This window comes from Gopherus flavomarginatus, chromosome 17 (assembly GCF_025201925.1).
Source record: "Gopherus flavomarginatus isolate rGopFla2 chromosome 17, rGopFla2.mat.asm, whole genome shotgun sequence".
Taxonomy (NCBI): Eukaryota; Metazoa; Chordata; order Testudines; family Testudinidae; genus Gopherus; species Gopherus flavomarginatus.
In genome coordinates, this window is record NC_066633.1 from 13,516,409 (window position 1) to 13,529,202 (window position 12,794).

The 12,794-nt window shown below is 55.7% G+C and overlaps 1 protein-coding gene across 1 annotated transcript in view; it reads right to left on the bottom strand.

Annotated features, from left to right (window-relative positions):
• The window catches only part of ENG (endoglin), a 60,768-nt gene that overhangs the window by 14,829 nt on the left and 33,145 nt on the right, over positions 1 to 12,794 (bottom strand). Inside the window, exons 3-9 of the mRNA XM_050926059.1 lie at positions 12,329 to 12,466; positions 6,794 to 6,950; positions 5,824 to 5,989; positions 4,722 to 4,860; positions 3,581 to 3,755; positions 2,603 to 2,745; positions 2,149 to 2,289 (exon numbers count right to left, since the gene is read on the bottom strand). Coding sequence (XP_050782016.1) covers positions 2,149 to 2,289; positions 2,603 to 2,745; positions 3,581 to 3,755; positions 4,722 to 4,860; positions 5,824 to 5,989; positions 6,794 to 6,950; positions 12,329 to 12,466 — 1,059 coding nt within the window. The remainder of the gene's footprint in view (positions 1 to 2,148; positions 2,290 to 2,602; positions 2,746 to 3,580; positions 3,756 to 4,721; positions 4,861 to 5,823; positions 5,990 to 6,793; positions 6,951 to 12,328; positions 12,467 to 12,794) is intronic.

Genomic DNA, 12,794 nt, shown 5'->3' on the forward strand with positions numbered 1-12,794 from the left:
AGGGTGGAAGAGGGTGGGATATTTCCCAGGGAATGCCGCACTCGGCTGAGCCCTCAAGGGTTAACACGTTGTTAATGTAGCCTCACACTCTACAAGGCAGCATGAATGGAGGGAGGGGAGACAGCATGGCAGACCGAGACAGACACACCGTGTGTGAGAGAGAGAGATGCGCATTGCTCCTTTAAGTAAGCTGACCCCACTCTAAGAACATTGCCTTTTTAAGTAGATCAGCAAGTTGAGACAGCAGCTACTGGCAGCAAGCTCCCTCTGTCCTGAGCCCTGTTGTGCCCAGCCCCGCTCTATGGAGATGGGGTAAGTGGGGGCCAGGAGCAGGGGGAAGAGGGACACCCTGACATTAGCACACACATACACCCCCGCATAGCAAGCAGGAGGCTCCTAGGAGCAGCTCCAAGGCACAGGGCAGGAGCAGCACATGGCAGTGGGGGGAGGAACAGCTGAACTGCAGCAATTCTAGCCTGCTGGGCGGCTGCTGCACAGGGAACTTAGGGGAGCAGGGAGCTGATAGGGGGGCTGCTGGTCCACCCTGGTTCCAAGCCCCCATCAGCTAGCTCCAACTTCCTGCAAGCAATGGACAAAGCAGGTGGCTGCCAAACAAGGTTATAAGGGAGCATCGCGCAACTTTGAAGGAGCATGTTCTGTAACTGATCAGCAGCGTAACAACGAAACAACTTTAATGGGGAGGCCTTTAAGCGAGGAGTTACTATAGCTAAATGGCTACTCCATGGATACTAACGGATACTCCATGGCAATTCTGACTGGCATTAAGGGTTTGTCATCTTTTCTTAAGGGCCTCACACCTTCCTCAGGACATCAGCCCTTGGCTTTCCTTACACACCTTTGTTAATTAACAAGACAGTTTGGATCCATTTCTTTAACTGTGAGGCTCCAGTGCAAAAAGCAACCAGGCAAAAAAGGGACCTTCTTACTCAGCCAATTTGCTCCCAGCATGGAGAGACTCATATCTGCGTATTCCAGTGACATAGATACACTACAGCCCTGCAGATCCTTACAGCTCTGAGAGAGGAAGCTGGAGGCTATTCCTGGCTCATGCACTGGCAAGAGAATGGTTACCAAGTTGCAGTCAGACTGCAGGGTTGGCAGGCAGATAAAAACAACGGCTTTTTTGCTTAAAAACAGAGCGCATCTTACAGAGAAATGAAGTGAGAGTCGGCTCCTGTGAGTGTTTGTGGCTTGCAAGCAGAGTCCTTTGGGAGGCAGCTTTCCAGGGCAAGAGACACGTACGCACATTTATGCCACTATATAAATAAAAACTGCCATGGTCCTTAGCAGTCTAAAGCTGATCAGCTGGGGTCACTTGCCATGAATGACAGTTCATGTAGGTTTCATCCCAGGAAGGCAATGTGATTATTTCATGCTACTTGCCCAAATGTCACTTCCATTAGCAAAGCCAGAGGAGACAGCCAAGGGCTGTTTAGCAGGTAGCATTTCCCACCCAGTCTCTCATTTTGACCAAATCTGATTTTCCCACAGTTACTAGGAGCCTGAAGCAGCACCCCTTGGGTTGGGGCTGGGGAAGTGGCAAGGTGCAAACCCATGAACCATCTAACAGCAGGGCTGCTGAAATGGAGAATCTGAATTGACATGTCGCTCAAGCCTTCTTGACTACATCCTGCTACCTGAGTGGCCCGCAGCAGGATTATTAAGACTTAGCCTGATTTTCAATGGTGCTGAGCGGCCACGGCTGACAGTGACTGATATTAGAGTTATTGGTCAGCAGCTGTTAGAAAAGGGGGCTGGAATTAAGTGAAATACCTGCTGGAAGAGCCCGAATCCACTCCCGCTGAAGACACTGGCCAAACATGCATTCAGTGGGTGCAGAAATGGGTTCTAACAGTCCCGTGCTGTGAAACACACCAGGACTTTCCTTGATGCCTGAAGGTGACAAAGTCTCAGTGAAATATACCTGAAATCTCTGCCCAGATGAGGACAGCAGATTAATACCTCGGTGAGTCTGTACAGCGGGAATCTCTGCACTGAGGGAAGGGGGGCAATATCTCTGAGCAACAGACCAGGAATCAGTGTGCTGGGGGTGGGGCAGAGGTTAACACCAAGCCATTCACACGGATAAGAATGTAGATGTTAGCACCATGTGGGATTATCACTGACCTTATTCCTGGCTAGAATTCTACTCTCCAGTTTGGTGTGGCAGTCCCCTAAATACCTTTTCAGCACAAAGTGAGTTTGGTTTTGTTCAGCTCTGCAACGGGGATCTTGCAATGTGATATCCGTGATGTAGTCATTTAAATCCTAAGAGAAAGATACCAATGTATCCATCATCTGTTCCAGGCAGAATCCTAGATTCTTCCCCCCCGCCTCCCCTAGCACCCCCTGCTTGTGGAAAACGTGGTTGGTCCCTCTGTTGCTTCTCTCCTCCCTCCATAGAGGCAGAGTAAGGCAGAACTCTCTGACGCCCAGCATCCAAATGTTGGAGACAGGAAGAAACCCAGAGCCCAATTCTGGAAGGTGCTGAGCCCCTTCTCCCAGGTCCCAGTTCTGTTCCCACAGTTCTGTCCGGAGCATGTGATTTCTCAAGCCCGTGCTCTTCAGTTTAGCCACTCACCTTTAAGTTCATCTTTGGCACGACTATCTCAATGGAGTCGTCTGCGCACTTCCACGGTGGGAGCAGATTGAAAACTGTTTGAACAATGTTGACGGTCTTGGGGTGTTGTGCAGGTGTTGGTGGTGGAGTCTTCACTTCTGGTTCTATAGAAATCAACATCAGGACAGTATTGGGCAGGGGCTTCCTTCGGCAGCCCAGAGAGAGGTATTGGTATCTTAACTCACTGGGATGACGTCTTTGCAAATGCAAGAGTAACCCTCACAATGCAGGTGATGATAGAACCCAGAGGGGCTGATCTAGTGCTGGGAAAAGGGCCAGACTGAGCTCTGGAGAGTGACGTTATCTTGATGCTCAGAACAGGTACGGCACAGGCATTAGTAGGGCCAACTTCCCATATGTTGCCCCACCAATGGGCCTTAGCTGGAGAGAGCCATCTCTTGAGGGTGGGGGGCTCAGTTGCCATGGCCCAGCCAATCCCAGGCACTTCTGTTGAGGCTGCCAATAAGGGGAACAATTTGTGCAAATTCTGATGTGGACACTTGCTCACTGGGATCTGGGCTGAGACCACCAAGCAGCCACCAGATGACATCTCTTAGCGACTACTGACCTGGGCTGGATCTGAGCCAGTGACCATAGAGGTGGGAGGCTCGGCAGCCCATTCCCAACCTCCTGAGCCATGTGGCAATTTTGCCTGTGGGGCCTTTAGAGAATGTCTTCACTGAGATTTAAACACCCGTGGCTGGCCCATGTCATCTAACTTGAGGGCTGTTTAGTTGCGGCATAGACCCTGCAATGGGTCCCAGAGCCTGGGCTCTAGCCTGAGCTCGAATGTCTATGCCGCCATTAAACAGCTCTGTAGCCCAAGCCTTGTGAGCCTGAGTCAGCTGACACAGGTCAGCCAGTGGTGTTTAATTCCAGCATAGACCTACCCTCAGAGCCTGGCTGATAAATGAGTCGAGTGGCTGGGCAGAGACTCACCACATCTGTGCAGCTCAAGGATCACGTGGGTAGCAGACGGGATGTTCGTATATGAAGCTATGTCATCAAATCCTCTCTGGTGGGCCAAGCCGATCAGGCCCTGCTCACTGTCAGGGAGGACTCTCTCATCCAATTGCTCGGAGGGGAATCTGGTGATCCGGTATTTCCCAGACGCCTGTGGAGGGAGAAGAGGGAGGAGAGAGAAGTAAGAGGGAGAGAGATAGAGAAGACAGGAATTGATGTGCTGGAGGGTGGTGGTGAGTGCTAGTAAGCTTGTTTGTGACCCACGAGCAATCACAGACCTGGCGGAAGCTGAGGGGGTCATTTTTCAGTCAGGTTCAATGAGGGCACAAACGGGTGCCTCCTCTGCAGCCTTTCTAGCCCTTGCCAGCCTAAGGACAAAGCCTGCAGGAGCCCAGGTGTTCTGCGTGTTGACGCAGCCCCCGGCGCATCATGAAGCCCCTTTGGCAAAACTAAAGCTTGGCTTTGGGAGAACAGGCCCCAGCTCTGTGAGAGTCTGTTCTGATGCCGGGATCCCGTCAGGACCCAGGCAAGCTGCAGTAGGCCAGGCTGGTACTTGGAAAGAGGCGGCTGTGGAGCACTCCAGCACTGGGGATTCAGTAGGTGGCACTAATGGTTAAAATAGATCAAAACAGGAGGGGGCACTCTCACCGCACCAACCAGACATGGGACGCTGTAGGAGAGTGCTGCTTGCCCAACCCAGGGAGATGAGGGGAAGCTGGGTTCTCCCCCACTCCTTTTTACTTTAACCTCTGTGCTGCTGGCAGGTACCACCTTTCATCTGAGCGCCAGCCAGAGGTCCTGGCCACTGGTAGCCTTTCAACATCCCAGGATGCTTGTCACAGAGTAGGGTTGGTAAGCCCATTGTCCTGGCCAGATTATCACTCAGTAACATTCTGCTTCCCTAAACTCCTCCTGCTGTTTCAGTTGGACACAGAACTCTTCACTCCCCATCCCTGATTGCTCTGCAGCATGGCTATGTGCTTTGAAACAACTGCTGTGTTCCACCCCAGAGGTGGCTGCTTTTCAGGTGGGGTGGCCGTCCCGCCCCGTGAACATTTTGAACTGAAAGGCATCACGGAAATATGAGCTCTCAATCAGCATTTCTCTCCTGCCTTACCATTATGCTCACGGTGCGTTGCGTATCAATGTTCCAGGTCACGTTGGGTTGGCTTTGGAGGATCAGCAGTATTTCCAGATCCTGCAGCGGCTTTGCTTCAGGGCAGACCACGGTCACCTTCACCTCCACGGGTTGAGAGCTACAGTGCAAACCCCAGAATAAACCGATGGGCTCATGAACCAACATGGCCTCCCACGATGGTTAGTCCACCTTCTCAGCCACAGCTGGGCCCCCCGGACAAAGACTCCAACGGCAGGCCTCTTCTGCTAACAAGCCCTCTGCCAACTTCAAGGCCTCTTTTGCCAACAACAAAATATGCCACGTGCTCCTCTCTCTCTGTCCCTCACACACACACGGGCCTAGCCAGAGAGGAATCACTGGAGACTGGCTAGAGTGGGTGGTTTTCAAGACCCTCCACACCTTTCCCAGCCCTAAAGACCTCCCACCTCACTGGTCTCAGAGTTTCCCTAGCCAAGCCCCCACTTAACTAGGGCTGTCCCCCTCCATCAAAGAGGGAGATACCCCACACTGCTCTACACTCTGGCCTGGGTCCTGACAAGGTGCCATCCCCTTCCAGAACACACTCCACCCCAGCACTTCTACCGCTGCTGGGCTCTTGCCAACAGGCAAAGCAAACCACAACCCTCCTCCAAATCACCCCTATCCGTCCTCCTCCTTCCAATGATCCCCGACACCCGCAGCTCCGTCCTCAGAGCTCACAGACCTGAATCCGTCCTCGAGCCTCGCCGCCCACCCTCTGACCAGCACAACTTCTCCCTGGGCCGAGCCTCGAGACATGCTCTCTCGGCCCCATTGCTGGGACCCAGCCTGCATGTGTGTGTTGTGGGAAGGGGCTCCCTTCCTAAGCGAAGTTCCACTGCAGACACTGCCTGGCAGCACAGTGAGCTTAGCTAACCTGCAGTGCAGCTCTCGGCCCAACTACTGGGGCTGCCTCTGTAAGAGGCGCCCCCTTTCCACCCCTCCCTCGGCTAGGGAAGAACCTGTAGCCAGCCTCAGGCGTACTCTGATGGGGAGGCCCGGGGCGGAGAATGCGCTGATCCCTCCCTTCGCGAGAGGACAGGGTTGAAAGCACACCAATTACCTGGTCTCCGCTGGGCCTTGTTGCACGCGCAAGATGTGAGCCTCCTTCCCCTTCTTTGCACTAGGGCTGGTGCAGCCTTTAACCTCTGGGACTAAGAACTCGGTCTGAAGGTACCGCCAGGCATTGAAGCCAGGCTGCACGATGCAGTTCTCTGGACTGCTGGCATCTGGGCGAGAGAAGAAAAAATCATCTGTATGCTCCAGCGTGGGGAACTCTGCTGAGCTGCAGTGACCTCCCTCCCTACCTCGCAAGGGCCTGGTCTCCAGGCCAAGGTGTGGAACGGACCTTGGACTTCTGACTTGGGCTCCCATGCCCCTCACTGCTACGCTGCAAGATACTGAGCCCTGGTAGAAATGGACAAAGCTCCTGCTGACACCAGTGGGAGTTGCAACCTCTTATGCCATGGCTCAGTGTGGGCCACTGCTCCCTGCGTTCCACGAGCGTCAGCGCGGATGGTTTTAGACACACACGGCACTGAGAGTCTCAGCGGTACCATTTGGTATTGAGGAGTCTTGTCTATAGCATCCCCTTCCTCCCTTATCCACTCAGCCTGTGCTTGACTAGCTCCAAACCAGCTCCTGCAGGCAGTGCTGAGCACGAACCGCTGCTTGCGAGGGAGCGCACGCTGCTGAGAGGCCAGCTGGCAGGGACAAGACACTGCTGTGAGGAAGTCCACAGCACTAACAAAAAACAAATCTGCCATGTCATTGAAAGTCTAAGCCTGAGTCGAGAAATGTCTTTCACCAACGTGGCTTTTCACGGTAAAACCAGCTCGTTTCTTTTAACAGCCTAACTCCCCAGCGACGGCCCGCGAAGGAGGCAGGGAGCCATGTGCTGCCCTGAAACACACCCCCTGCTTTGATCGTGTGAACCAGAGCGACAGCTGGGTGCGGGGGAGCCTCCAAGGGGTGATAGCACAGCACCGCGCTGTGGATGCCAGCTCCCAGCCCCGAGCCCTTCCAGGACCCACCTTCGCCCACTCGGAAGTGGATGTGCAGGGGGTTTTCCAGCTCGGTGAAGGAAGTGATGTTATCATAGTGGTCTTTCACCTGTTGTACAAGCTGCTCACCACTGGTCTGGTCAAAGGTGGTGGCCACGTTGCCCAAGACTCCGTAGACCATGTTATTCTGAAAAAAACCAAGCCAGCAACAGAATGGACATGACCACTCTGTCTGGTGACTGGGCTTCTGGCTGGGACAACACCAGAGCCCCACATCCCACCAAATATCTGGCTAGCGCCAAACGCCCCATTGGGTCCAGGGGACCAGGAAACGTGCTGCTCTTTGGAACTCAGGCCCAAGGGTGACCAAGCAACCAGACATCAAGACCCCGCAATGTCCCTGGCTGTGTTGGCAAATGGCGGCACACATGTAGGCAAGGCCCTGCCCTGGCGGCCCAGCCGGCTCGGCCCAGCGCTCCTGGGGACTCTCCTCACACACCAGATCCCAGGTGGGTACCACACAGGCAGCCTGGCTGCGCTTGGGTTCTGGCGGCCCCACAGGAAGGCTGAATCACCTGGCCTGGCGCTGGGGTTTTCCAGGAACATTCAGCAGCGCCGGCAGCCAACCTGTCTGAACCCCTGGGTCACCTTGGCTGGGTGAGCACATGCCGGGGGAGGGGGTCAGGAAGTGTGAGCCAGAGGTGGGCTGGCCCGTCACTTCCCCCAGGGCAGCGCGTGGGGGGTCAGTGGAGGGGGTCGCTGGCAGGAGTGGTGCCAGGATCGATCTGGTAGCTCTTTGCACCCTGCCCCTGCCTCCGCCATTGTCAGCCCGGGTTATTATTAGATACAAATAGGAAGGCGGTGTAGTTTGCTAACAAAGCTCCCAGCCCCAGTCAAGCTCACTGGAGCCAAATCCCATCCCTGACCTTCCTCCAAACAGGCAGAGGAAACGGGAGCTTTTTCAAGTTCTGTGCGTCACTTGCTGCTCAGACTGGCCCTCCGCTCAGATCCAGGGCCAGAGGGGAAAGCCAGCCAGGGCCAAGTACAGTGCCTGAGCCGCAGGGAGGGGCCTGCCGCAGCGGGAATCGGGCAGAGGGTGCGGGGCCTGAGCCAGAGGGAGAGGGCGCACTGCGGGAGGCAGGGGGATGCAGGCCACGTGGGGGGGGGCAGTCTGGAGGAGGGGCGTGCTGCGGGAGGCAGGGGGATGCAGGCCAGGTGGGGGGCAGACTGGGGGAGTGGGGCGCACTGCGGGAGGCAGGGGGATACAGGCCAGGTGGGGTGGCAGTCTGGGGGAGGGGCGCGCTGCAGGAGGCAGGGGGATACAGGCCAGGTGGGGGGCAGACTGGGGGAGTGGGGCGCACTGCGGGAGGCAGGGGGATACAGGCCAGGTAGGAGGGCAGTCTGGGGGAGGGGCGCGCTGTGGGAGGCAGGGGGATACAGGCCAGGTGGGGAGGAGCAGTCTGGGAGAGGGGCAGGCTGCAGGAGGCAGGGGGCTACAGGCCAGCTGGGGAGGGGCATGCTGCGGGAGGCAGGGGGATACAGGCCAGCTGTGGGGGGAGTCTAGAGGAGGGGCGCACTGCAGGAGGCAGGGGGATACAGGCCAGCTGGGGGGCAGACTGTGAGTGGCCCAGCCTGCCCCAGGTGTCTGGGGTTTTGAAACCATTTGCAGCCAGAGGATCTCCCCAGCTCCCTGCCAGATTCTCGCTCCTGCACCCAGAGGCTAAGCGCTGCTCTTGATCCTCCATGCAGAAGCACAGTCCAGAAGGGCTGGCTAGCGCCTCCCATCCCAGCCTTGCTCCTCTCCGCTGCACACGGACCCCTCACAAGGGGGGCTCTTCGCAGGCTTTGCTGACCTGTTGCCAGCACATCTCCTGATTCAGCCAGAGGACAACAGAGGGACGTGGTACAGAGCCCAGGACGTACCCACGGGGAGACCCAGGAGGACAGAGGGCCAGGGACCTCCCAAGCAGCAGGCCAAGCTCTGGTTTAGGCTGGCGGGAGGATGAACCCAGCTGTTCCCTTCATCCCCAGCAATTCCTCACTCAGCCCTTTGAAGTTCCACACACCCCACGGCTTCTGCGCAGCTGCCTGGCGCCCTGTGGCTGTGCTGGCCTGGCTTCCAGGAGGAGGCAGGGACCTAAAGGCCCCGCAGGGGCCTCCCTAACAGGAGGGCAGCCGCAGAAAGGAGATGAACGCAGCTGGATGGGGGCCCCCGGCAGCCAGGGCTTCCCAAGGCGCGAGACACGGGGAAGCCCCCCAGAGAGCAGCGGGGAGGCATGGGCTGCATTGACCTGGAGGTCGGACCCACTGACCACAAACCAGGAGATGATCGGAGCTTTAGCAAAGCATCCACATGCCCTGTGCAGCGAGCACCAGGCCAGGGCTGTTGCTACAAACTCCCGCGAGCGCCCTCCTGGCCCGTGAGCCAATCCTGCCCTGCCAACATTTCCACAAGGGGTCCCCCTTGGCTGTGCAGAAGCCTGTGTCTTGCTGGGGAGGCATATGCTGCACTGGGGAGCACTGCGGGCTGGGGAAGGTAAGCATGTGTCATCACATTAAATCATCACTGCAGAGGGACGAAACCTGGCACGGCAAACCAGCTTCTAGTAAGCGGTGCTGGGCATATGGAGTTGAGTACTAGAGGAAGGGGGTCCAGGGCCAGCTACTGGCTGCACAGGGCTCAGGAGCTGGCTGTATGGGGCTCAGAGGCCCCTTTCCTACTTGCTGGGTGCATGGGGTGTTGGTCTCCCTCTCACTGGGAATATGGAGGTCAGGGGCCCCTCTTTCCCTCCCCTATGGGATGTATTGGGCTCAGATCCTCTCCTCTGCAGGACAGGAGGAAAAATCAGGCCTTTATTAACCATAAAATCCGCCCTGAATTGTGAAGCCATCTCTGGTGCCAAGTACAAACCGGGCCGTGACGGCTGGTGAACAGCCTGGCCACGCTCCTCCCTGCCCGTGGCACCCCCCTGCTGCCTGACTGCCAGTGCTGACCTTCAAGAGTCCTTTTGTCACCTCCTGTCCTAGCTCTGCATTCCTTCCAGTTCCTGGCCCCAGCCCCACCGGCCCCCCCACAAGGGGTGCAGCACTTGGCTTCTCAGCTGAGGATGTTCCCTCAGTCACTTGGAGGCAGTGCACATGTTTCTGATGGGGGGGTCACATGCCATCTTCAGCCCCTGCTGTTTGTTATCAATACTAATGGGTCCTGGGGGGCTTGGTTTGGAATTTGGAGGATTTCTTCCAGCTGGGGCAGCGGCCAGCAGCTAACTGGCCAAGAACTCCCCCCTTGCATGGGGCCCATTGCTTAGCCCAGCCAGAGGAGCTGAGCTGCTCTCTCCAGATGCCACCAGCTGTTTGATTCCCAGTCTCACAAGAAAAAAACCCAGACAGACAAAGGCAAACAACAGGACACAGGAGCCAGACAGACTGAACGAGAGACTGAGACAGAGACAAGACGGAGATGTTTTCTTCTCCCCTTCTTTCACACTCTCCTCCCCGCCCTCCTATCCAGGGCACACGTCTGTGTTGTTTTAATAACATGTCCCTTCCTGTAAGGGACTTATTGCCCCAGCTGTCATCTCTCCCTGGGCAAGGGGATTTGGTGTGGAGTTAGTCGGGGACTGGCACAGCTTGCCAAATTCCCAAGGGAAGCAAAGCCAGATATTGGGGGGGTTAAGGAGTCAAAGCACCAGCACGTGTTAGTGACAACAACATTCACGCTATTGACTGTTACCATGGAGTGCGGTAGTATTCTTTAGTGAGCAGATCCAGAACTCATGGGTTCTATTCAGAGCTGGCTCTTCAGATTGTCCAATCAGCAGCTCTGTCTAGCTATGGTGCTTATATGTCCCTCATCACCGTTTTACCCGAGTTCCACACAATCTCTAATTTAGCCTCACAACACCACTGGGAAGCAGGCCAGGGCTGCTCTCCCCAGTTTACACATGGGGAACTGAGGCATTGGGAGACTAAGTGACTTGCCCAAGGTCACACGGGAAGTCAGTGGCAGAATTGGGACCTGATCTCAGGTTTGCTGAGGCCCAGGCTACCCCCTAACTACTGGGCCACCCTTCCAAATGTCTGTTCCTACCTGGCCACAGTCATGCACACAAACAGATCCTGAGGATTTTGGTGTCCTGGCCGGCTGGCAGAACCAGCCCCACTTCTACTCCTGCCTCTGCCATGGACATGCCCAAGGATCACGGAACAGCTCTGTGCCACAGCTTCCCTACATGTAAAATGGGGGACTGCTAATCTTGCCCTGCCTCCCAGTGGCCATGTGCCCCTTTATTCATGCATGTTCATAAAGCATCTTAATGCCACCAGGTGACACAAGGCAGAGTGTCATTAGAAGAGAGGAGAGCAGGTGGCAGGGCAGAGCATGTGTCCACTCTGGGGATGGGCCAGCACCAAAACACCAGATACACATTTCCCTGGCGCTCACGTGGGGTGGAGGAAATCAGCACCGTACCTAATGCTTGTCTCCCCTCCAACCTGCCTCTAGGCAGAACATGAAGGAGAAGAAGGTTGGATCTTTCTCGCTTTGAATGCACTGTCCTTCACCTGACTTGCTGAATAGGTGACAGTCCAGTCTGCTTCTCTTCTTGAGTGGGGCAACCTTCTCACCCCTGTAGGGAGCCCACGGGGTCCCCATTTTTCATAGATTTACATCCCTGTCCTGGAGGCCCTGTATTGTGGCCACCATCCTTTCAGCCAAGGAGGACTGGATAGGCAGCATATTCTAGGGCGTAGGACACTGGCCTGGGGCTAAGGAGACCTGAGTCTTATTCCCAGCTCTGACACTGAGCTGCTGGGTAACCTTTGGCAAGTCACTTCCCCTCTCACCCTCTATATTCAGACTGCCAGCTCTTCAGGGCAAGGAGTGTCTCTCGCTCAGCATATGTACAGTGCCTAGCACAATGGGGCCCTGAGCTCAGCTGGGGCCTTGCGGCGCTGCAGTGATAACTGAAAACAATGATGAAGGGGGACAATGCTGCTCTCTAATCATGGAGGGCCAGACCTTAGAGATGTGAGGGGCTCCACCTCCCCCACCATGAACTGCACTTCCTCCAACTCCCTTCTGACTGGGGATAAGACCTAAGAAGGATGCTTCCACCCAGCAGTACACAGTGCTACCCCAAGGCTGTCCCCTTTGCTACTATGAGGTGGAGTTCCAGCTGCTCAGACCCTTCTCAAGCAAATTCCTGGTGAGTGAAATTCTCCAGGCACGCTCAGAACCCAGAGCCTGATGTGTTTTTGTGGGGAAAGTCAGAACTCAATCCGAGTGGCCCTCACGAGTTGAGTGCGGAAGCCATGATATCTCCATCCTCTGATGTTCTGCTCAGATGCTCCATGTGTGGCTCAGCAAGTAATGGCTGGATCCGATTTTACTCAGACAGTCTCAAAAAACTCGCCATGCGGCAAGACTGAGCTGGAGAACATTCGTCCCAAAGGAACTGGTTTGAGAAAGTGCTGAACAAGCCAATGGGAGCCGGGACACATCTGTGTTCCTTGTGACAATCGCATATGTTTAGGAGTTCTGCTCTTTCCAGGGACAATACTCACCGAGACAAAGGTCGGGTGGAGATCCGCCGAATGAACCGTCACCATACAGAACTTGTCACAGATGATCACAAACAGCACCTTCCGCTCAGGTGGGGTGGTCCTCCTCGCTGAGGACACATTCAACTGGAAGGGCCACATCTGCAGGAGATAATGGGGATAATGTCACTCGTGCTTACTCGGGACAATACCCCCTCTGCAGTGAGGTGCAGAGACGGCAGGCTGAGCCTGACTTGATGGTAGGGGGAGAGAATGAAACCTCACATCCACATTTTACGGGCCAAGATTCTGTGAGAACATGGGCCAGCCACACAGGGCAGCCAAGGGCTTTTCAGCCTGGGCTGCTTGTGCTGCAGATTAAGCTAAAGCCAAACACAGCAAGAAACAAATCGAAAGTCTCCATGAGAGAGAGCGACCTGCTTGGTACCATTCTGTCTGTGGGTTGGGCACCTCACGCCAACTGCCCCTG